This window comes from Stegostoma tigrinum, chromosome 20, assembly GCF_030684315.1.
Source record: "Stegostoma tigrinum isolate sSteTig4 chromosome 20, sSteTig4.hap1, whole genome shotgun sequence".
Classification (NCBI taxonomy): Eukaryota; Metazoa; Chordata; class Chondrichthyes; order Orectolobiformes; family Stegostomatidae; genus Stegostoma; species Stegostoma tigrinum.
In genome coordinates this window covers 11,491,487-11,501,079 of record NC_081373.1, presented here as the reverse complement: position 1 = coordinate 11,501,079, position 9,593 = coordinate 11,491,487, and the positions used below count along the sequence as shown (strand labels likewise).

Below are 9,593 nucleotides of genomic sequence, written 5' to 3'. Positions count from 1 at the left end.
CCCTCGATGTTGTGCCGACCTGTCATACCGATCTCAAGCCCATCTAACCTGCACTATTCCATGTACGTCCGTATGCTTATCCAATGACGACTTAAATGTACCTAAAGTTGGCGAATCTACTACCGTTGCAGGCAAAGCGTTTCATTCCCTTACTACTGTCTGAGTAAAGAAACTACCTCTGACATCTGTCCTATATCTTTCACCCCTCAATTTAAAGCTATGCCCCCTCGTGCTCGCCATCACCATCCTAGGAAAAAAACTCTCCCTATCCACCCTATCTAACCCTCTGATTATTTTATATGTTTCAATTAAGTCACCTCTCAACCTTCTTCTCTCTAATGAAAACAGCCTCAAGTCCCTCAGCCTTTCCTCGTAAGACCTTCCCTCCATACTCTCCTAGTAAATCTCCTCTGCACCCTTTCCAAAGCTTCCACATCCTTCTTATAATGCGGTGACCAGAACTGTACACAATACTCCAAGTGCGGCCGCACCAGAGTTTTGTACAGCTTCACCATAACCTCTTGGTTCCGGAACTCTATTAATAAAAGCTAAAACACTGTATGCCTTCTTAACAGCCCTGTCAACCTGGGTGGCAACTTTCAAGGATCTGTGTACATGGACACCAAGATCTCTCTGCTCATCTACACTACTAAGAATCTTACCATTAGCCCTGTACTTTGCCTTCCGGTTACTCCTACCAAAGTGCATCACCTCACACTTGTCTGCATTCAACTCCATTTGCCACCTCTCAGCCCAGCTCTGCAGCTTATCTATGTCTCTCTGCAACCTACAGCATCCTTTGTCACTATCCACAACTCCACTGACCTTAGTGTCGTCTGCAAATTTACTAACCCATCCTTCTACACCCTCATCCAGGTCATTTATAAAAATGACAAACAGCAGTGGACCCAACACCGACCCTTGCGGTACACCACTAGTAACTGGTCTCCAGGATGAACATTTCCCATCAACTACCACCCTCTGCCTTCTTTCAGCAAGCCAATTTCCAATCCAAACTGCTATATCTCCCACAATTCCATTCCTCCGCATTTTGTACAATAGCCTATTGTGGGGAACCTTATCGAACGCCTTGCTGAAATCCATATACACCACATCAACCGGTTTACTCTCATCACTTCCGCCATTTACAATCCGACCCCACCACCCAAGACATTTTTCCATCCCCACCACTGTCTGCTTTCTGGAGAGACCACTCTCTCCGTGACTCCCTTGTTCGCTCCACACTGCCCTCCAACCCCACCACACCCGGCACCTTCCCCTGCAACCGCAGGAAATGCTACACTTGCCCCCACACCTCCTCCCTCACCCCTATCCCAGGCCCCAAGATGACATTCCACATTAAGCAGAGGTTCACCTGCACATCTGCCAATGTGGTATACTGCATCCACTGTACCCGGTGTGGCTTCCTCTACATTGGGGAAACCAAGCGGAGGCTTGGAGACCGCTTTGCAGAACACCTCTGCTCAGTTCGCAACAAACAACTGCACCTCCCAGTCGCAAACCATTTCCACTCCCCCTCCCATTCTTTAGATGACATGTCCATCATGGGCCTCCTGCAGTGCCACAATGATGCCACCCGAAGGTTTCAGGAACAGCAACTCATATTCCGCCTGGGAACCCTGCAGCCTAATGGTATCAATGTGGACTTCACCTGTTTCAAAATCTCCCCTTCCCCAACTGCATCCCTAAACCAGCCCAGTTTGTCTCCTCCCCCCACTGCACCACACAACCAGCCCAGCTCTTTCCCCCCACCCACTGCATCCCAAAACCAGTCCAACCTGTCTCTGCCTCCCTAACCGGTTCTTCCTCTCACCCATCCCTTCCTCCCACCCCAAGCCGCACCCCCATCTACCTACTAACCTCATCCCACCTCCTTGACCTGTCCGTCTTCCCTGGACTGACCTATCCCCTCCCTACCTCCCCACCTATACTCTCCTCTCCACCTATCTTCTTTTCTCTCCATCTTCGTTACCCCTCCCCCTCTCTCCCTATTTATTCCAGTTCCCTCTCCCCATCCCCCTCTCTGATGAAGGGTCTAGGCCCGAAACGTCAGCTTTTGTGCTCCTGAGATGCTGCTTGGCCTGCTGTGTTCATCCAGCCTCACATTTTATTATCTTGGAATTCTCCAGCATCTGCAGTTCCCATTATCTCTCTCTCTCTACTCTCATCTACCTGTTTGGTTACCTTCTCAGAGAACTCAATAAGGTTTGTGAGGCACATCACTGCAAGGTTGCTTCAGGTCCTGAAGTTTTCACACAATACATTGGTTTTTGGACATGACCCTAACTCTTTTAGATGTTAAACCCTTGAATCCTCAACCCCAGTACAGTCCCTTCAATGGCCCTTCATATATGTCAATTCATGCCCCCTACCATAGTTCTCACACATAATATTATACATCCCTAGCAGGTCTCTTTCCAACCTCCTCCTCTTGAAGAAAAACAATCCCAGCTGATTCAATTCTTCCTCGTGTCTCAGACCATCCAGTCCATGCAGCAACCTGTAAATCTCTTCTGCACCCTCTCTAGTGCAATCACAATCTTTCAATAAGGTGTTGACCAGAACTGCAGTATGGAAGTTGTGATCTAACCAGCATTTTATACAGTTTAATCATAAACTTCCTGGTCACGTTTATGCTTCAACTGCTTTCTTAACCACCTTATCTACAGATATTGACAGTGGAAAAAATCCATTCATGAAAACATTCAAGAGTTTAAACTGCAAGTGATTAGTCTCTTATAATCTGAACTGTTTTTTTTATGCATACAGCGACCTTCCTTAAAATTGGCAGGTGATGGAATAACAATTGCTTTAGGCATGAACCACCAAACAAACTTATTAAATCATAATTCAACAAACACAAAATAGCAGGAACAGAACAGGAACTTGACTTGAACAAAGATCGGCTATTGCCATGTGGCATTATCTGGTTGTAAGACCAATCCTTTAATAGCCTCTTTAAGTTGTAACTCAAATTGCAAATTTATACATATCTTATAACTGTAGTCTTTGACTTTTGGTCAAACGTTCATAATGATTTGCCCTTAGGGAAAAGTCAATAAGTAATGAAATTATAACTATTTTAATAGATACTATACCAAGATCTTTCAATCAAAATAGTCCAACAGAGTTTTTTTTAAATGAGCAATGACAGCTGCAAGCAGTTTAGTTTTACAACGTAAAGAGCTGGAGATTTTAAACAACTTCAGGTTATAAAAGTTAAACAAACCTTTAAAGCCCTTCAAAATGATTTACATCTATTCTTGATTGTCTAATCTCATACTGCAGGTCAAGGCTATTGAAATAGCAAAATAATAGTTGCTTGAACTCAGTACGATGTTAAAATGGGCCTGATGTGCTTGGGTTTCTGTCCTGATGATTCTTGCCTCATCCTTTTTCCTCAATTAACAAAAGTTGGATGTTAGAAATGGGGCCACAACTTCTGCATCTGAGCCCAACTCATTTTAATGTCTGCAGAGCTTTCTGGCTCTGTGAAAATCTCACCCACAGCTTCATTTTAATTGACTGGACACGTTGGACTGAGATGAGGTTAAATGTCTTTACTCATGGGCTTGACAAGAGCTGAAGGTGAGTATATTCATGAGGAGACTGTTAAACGTCTACTTGCTGAGGAATCAAGAAATACGGGAATCAGGTAAGAAAGGGGGATGGAGACAGATGATCAGCCTCAATTCTATTGAATACGAGAATAAGCTGCAGGGGTTGTATAATCAACACCTGTTCTTATTTCTTATGTTCTTCCCAACTCCTATGTTTAATTAAGTTACAATTATTGTAATAATGTAATGATTCCCTCATCCACTCTAATTATTCATTGAAACTATTTGATTTAGCTAATCATAAGAACATAAGAACTAGGAGCAGGAGTAAGCCATCCAGCCCTTTGAGCCTACCCCGCCATTTAACAAGATCATGGCTGATCTTTTTGAGACTCAGCTCCACTTAACCGCCTACTCACTATAACCCTTAATTCCTTTACTGTTCAAAGCCTTGCCTTAAACACATTCAGCGAGGTAGCTTCCACCACTTCACTGGGCTGGGAATTCCACAGATTCACAACCCATTGGGTGAAGAAGTTCCTCCTGACCTTAGTCCTACATCTGCTTCCCTTTATTTTGAGGTGATGTCCTCTAGTCCTAGTTTCACCTGCTAGTGGAAACAACCTCCCTGCCTCCACTTCATCTATTCCCATCATAATCTTGTATGTTATATAAGACTCCCCTCATTCTTCTGAATTCCAATGAGTATAATCCCAGCCTACTCAGTCTCTCCTCATAATCCAACCCTCTCAACTCTGAAATCGACCGAGTGAATCTCCTCTGCACCCCATCCAGTGCTAGTATATCTCTTAACAAGTAAGGAGACCAAAACTGCACACAGTATTCCAGGTGTGGCCTCACTATGACCCTATACAGCTGCAGTATCACCTCCCTGCTTTTAAACTCCATCCCTCGAGCAATGGCAGACAAAATTCCATTTGCCTTTTTTAATTACCTGCTGCATTCTTATTTAGTCTTCTTTAGAAATGGCAAGATTTCTGAATTTTTAAAAATTAAAGTGTAGCCTCATGAATGACTGAGTCATAAAACCATACAGTACAGAAAAGACCCTTCAGTCCATCAAGTCTGCACTGCCAAAGCGATACTAAATTTACACTAGTCCCACCTTCATGCACAAGGCCCAAAGTCTTGAATGTTATGAATTTTCAAGAGCTCATCCAAGTGCTTTTTAAAGTTTGGGGAGGTTTAGTTTAAAGGTTTGGAGAGAAAATTGGACAAATATCACAACAAAATTTATGAAAATGATTTGTGAGTTAGAATTTTTTAACGCTACGTTCAACATGACAAAATTAAAGAAAGCAGTATCATGCACAAAATCTGAATCAAAAATTATTGTTTTTGTTCTGGACAGATATATTTTAATATCTTAAAATGTAATCACATTTCTTTTGTACAGTACAGCAGTGTGTTCGTCAGGAGGGGCTGAACCCCCCCCCCCATTTCTTCTTTGATACTGCACCTTCACCATACAGCTCTCTTTCATTATCAGCTAACATTCATTAGTAGGTACCATGAAATAGATAAAAATAATCAGTGTCCTTTCAACTAAAAGTGGTGCCCCCTCGATAGTACCTCTCAATGGGGAGGCAATTGTCTAGTAGTGTTCGTTTGTCTGTGAACATACCTGGAAGAGAAGTGGCAGCGAATGAAACATTCAAATAAAAACAAAGTAATGCAGATATCGGACACATGAACTGATCATGCCAATTATGTGATAATAAAATGTGAGGCTGGATGAACACAGCAGGCCAAGCAGCATCTCAGGAGCACAAAAGCTGACGTTTCGGGCCTAGACCCTTCGTGCTCTTGAGATGCTGCTTGGCCTGCTGTGTTCATCCAGCCTCACATTTTATTATCTTGGAATTCTCCAGCATCTGCAGTTCCCATTATCTCATGCCAATTATGTGTTTGCTCAAAAGCAAGGAAAAGATACACAACTTTTGGAACAGTAAAGGAATTAAGGGCCATGGTAAGCCGATGGGTAAGTGGAGCTGAGCCCATGAGAAGATCAGCCATGATCTTATTAATAGGTGGAGCATGCTTAAGGGGCCAGATGGCCTACTCTTGGTCCTATTTCATATGTTCTCTCAAAGTGGGTGATCAGGCATTGCCATTAAAAATGCTACCATGATCCATTTGTGCACATGCAGTTACATGGTCAGAAGTACGGTGAGACTTTTATTTATTCATTGTTATTGACCTCTGTAGTAAGAGAAAAGTTTACCCCTATCTATGCTTCTCATAACTTTATGCACCCCAATCAGGACACCCCCATAGCTTTCTTTTCTCTAAGGAAAATGATGTTTCCTACAAAATTCAAGCCAGCAACTTTGAATTTCCAGCGGTCTAGTGGTATTATCGCTAGAATACTAACACAAAGGACCAGATAGCATTCCGGGGACATGGGTTCAGATCACACCATGGCAGATGGTGGAATTTGAATTGATAAAAATCTGGAATGAAGACTCTAATTCAAACCATTGTCAATTGTCAGAATAGCCCACCTGTCATCCAGGAAAGAGGAAACTAGTAACCTTACCTAGTCTGGTTTACGTGACTCTAGACCAACCACAATGTGGTTGATTCTCAACTGCATTCTGGGCAATTAGAAACGGACAATAAATGTTGAACTAGCTAGCGACATCCATGCCTCATGATTGAATAAAAGAAACATGTCGCGTATAGTGCTCAGCATTAGTGAGCAGGAAGCTACCTGCATCCCACCAAGTGGATTGGTTACCTTGGATGGCCAGTTTGAGACGCAGAGGCATGTCCATTCAAAATGGATCATTTGCAGCACTGGCTAAGGTTACCATTGACGGCTCACCTTCTCAACCTCTCCCCTCACCGGAGACATGGTGACCCTGAGGTTAAACCACCACCAGTGCTCTTTCTCACTCACTCTCTTACTAGAAAGAGAGAAGAGCTATGGCCTGGTAAGACAAAGCTGGATTTGAACATTTGAGGTTATTTTTCTAATCAACGGGGCAGGTGGGACGTGAAGCCTGGCCTCCTGGCTCAGAGTCAGGGGCGCTACTACGCTGCTGGCGGTTCCTGGGGAGGTGAGAGCGCCCCCTGCAGCAGCGGCGGACACATCGGACAGGCCTGCATCGATGCGGGAGGAGCTCGATTGCTGCGGCCTGCCTCGGGAGTTGGGGGGCGGGGCGGGGCGGGGCGTGAGGTGACGGTTGGCTCGGAGCGAGGAGACCGACAGAGAGACTGGGCGGAGGAAGCGAAAACAAACGGCAGCGGTCCGGTGCGGGAGCGGCGCCTTCCGAGGAAGCACGGGGGAGGAAGAGGAGGAGGAGCGGGAAGAAGAAGGCGGCGGCCCGCAGTGGGGAATATAATAAATAAATTAGCACGAAGGGAAGGAGAGAGCGGCAGCGTCCGAAACCATCATGGCCGCCACCGGCTGTGGTCTCCTAGCAACCGCGTGACCCTCCCGTGACCCCTGTATGCAGTCACCAGCCCAGCGTTGTGTTGACCGGGCTGGAAACCCACTGCAGCAGCAATACCTCAATTTCATCTAAAACCCTTATTACCTGTGGTGTTCCACATTGCTTCATTGTATAGCTGCGTGTCAGTGTAGATGTTTAGATACTAGAGGTGCAGGTGCAATATTTGTATCTTCCAGACGTGCATTGGGAGCTATGCAGTCTGCAGTGGGCGCTGCCCCTACCTGGGAGGCTGCTGGCCCGGCAGAGGCTGCGGGGGAAAGGAGGAACTCTGCTGGCAGCCCACCCGCCACCAGCACTGCTGCTGCCAGCTGTGCCAGCAGCCCCCCACTCAGTGCCAGCTGCCCCCTGCCCGAGATGGAAGCCAGCCCCCTGGTGGAGCCCAAGACCAGGCACAGACCCCCTCAGACCTTTGACCTCCTGAGCCTGGTCGTGGCTTTCAAGAGGCTAGAGTTCTTCGCAGAGCCACTCTACGACGCTTGGGAGATGGTGAAGTATTTGATCAGGTGTGTTTGTTTATGTTCCTCTTTGTCAGTTTGCCCCCTAACTTGGTGGCTGATAGTCTGTTTTGTTTTGCTATTTACAATGGTTTTTATTTTTGCAGAAACTTATTGGTACAGGTTTTGTTTTCTCCCGTGTTTGTGGGGACCGGAATAGGCCAAAGGGGCAAGAATAAACATGAGTTATTTGGTTAAGATGGTATTTTCCATCGCACAATGATGTATTTTGATGCAACTTTTGTTAGCTAATGGACACCAGTTTATCAAATACAGCTAAACTGTTATCTAGCTTTGTGAAATATACATGACTGTCAAAAGGTTTCATTTATGAATTGTAAATGTGAAGACTGTAATTACATGATTCAGACTGAGCAGTATCTTACCAACATACCATTTAAGACTCTCGGCCCATTTAGCCTGCTCTGCCATTCAATAGGGCCATGGCTTCGCTGATTACTCTACAGTGCTGCTGACAGGGTGTTGGAAATGTTTTATAACCAGTTAATTACTTCAAGCCACAATGGCACTGTTGTAGTCCACTAGCTCTGGTCTGCTCATTCATGACATCAAAATCGCATGACTAAATTAGTTTGGTGCCATTTAGAAGCTAGTTGTCCTTGCCCTGGAATGGTAAGAGGATTTGAATCTGAAGTACTAAGAGGATTTAGCTGCTGAGAGCGTGGTGCGAGGCAGTGCTGTTTGAGGTGTTTCAATCAAATGTGCTAACATGTGAGAGGCCTGCTTATCACTCTTTGCATCCCAGGCTAAAATCCTGCTTATCCAACATTAGCATCCTCTCTCATGCCAACATTCCTAGCACATGCCTGACATAAGACATGATGCCTGCTCTGAGCTCTGTCATGGCAAGTGGTTACCAACAAGGTACAGGAAACATTTCAAGATGTTGTCAAAACCTCCCTGAAAAAAACAATGTCCTCACAGAATCTTGAGAACCCCTTGACTGTGATTTGTCCAAACTGGAGAAGAAATATCCATGAAGGTCTCATCAGTCTCGATCAACTTGGAGGGAAGCAGGTGGAAGCCAGTACAAACAATGAAAGGAGTGTGCACAGATGCAGGCATCCAATCCACTCGCCTGTTGAGATACCACCTATACCATCTGATAGTGTCAGCAGATCCAGCACTGGGCTCTTAGTCACCAGGACTCATCGCACTGAAATAGAAGAAAGTCATCTTCAATTCAAGGATCTGCCACACAAGAAGAGACCAAGGGAGCAGCAAGAGTGATATTGAAAGTGATAAGTCATCTGACACCTCAAACTGCGTTCCCTCTACTGTGTCCAGCCAGTGCATGCAGAAAGCATTGGCATGATTGTGCGCAGACCTTCAGTGCAGCTGCACACACAAACACAGCTTAGTGGGAACATTGCGTGGAATGACAGTGGCCAATGAATCAATATGATCATTGTTGCCAACTTTATTTATTTAAGTGAGACAGTGCAAGCAATTTGTGCGCTGTTTGTCCCATTAACAGCCTCAGTGATAATATTTCCACGCTGGTAATTAAGTTGTAGAAAGAAAATAATTCTACCTTATCACATTTGGAACATGAGTTAGAGTTGCAGAAGGCCATTAACACTGAGATGAGAAGAAATTCCTTCAATGAAAGGATTGTGAATCTTTGGAATTCCCTTTATCTGCTTTGGGTGTTTGGTTTTTGAATATAATCAAGAACCGTTTGATAGATGTTTGAAAAGTGAAAGGTATGGGGATTGTAAGGGCAGGTGGAGCTGAGATAAAAAATAAGTTACCGTCTTGTTAAATGGCGACATAGATTTGAGGGGCCAAGTGATGTCTATATGGCCCTTTTTCACATTGTCCCTCTGTTGTGAAATTTATGATAACATAACTAATGGACAAATTGGTGCTTGTAAATGGTTACATATTGTTGTTAGAATTTACAGAAGAGGCTTTTTGCGGTCCATCATGCAGTTTGTGATTGCTAAGCATGGCAGAGATGCGCCACTGCTGACATCTGGATGCTATCTTGAATTAATGTCTCTCTCCCTGTGTAA

General features: G+C 44.7%; 1 protein-coding gene across 2 annotated transcripts in view; it reads left to right on the top strand.

The window, feature by feature from the left end:
* Positions 1–6,774: 6,774 nt before the first annotated feature.
* The window catches only part of zfyve27 (zinc finger, FYVE domain containing 27), a 175,839-nt gene continuing 173,020 nt past the window's right edge, over positions 6,775–9,593 (top strand). For both annotated transcript variants that reach the window (XM_048551283.2, XM_059653001.1), the window contains exon 1: positions 6,775–7,563. In XM_048551283.2, the coding sequence (XP_048407240.1) occupies positions 7,253–7,563 (311 nt within the window). In that variant the 5' untranslated portion in view covers positions 6,775–7,252. The remainder of the gene's footprint in view (positions 7,564–9,593) is intronic.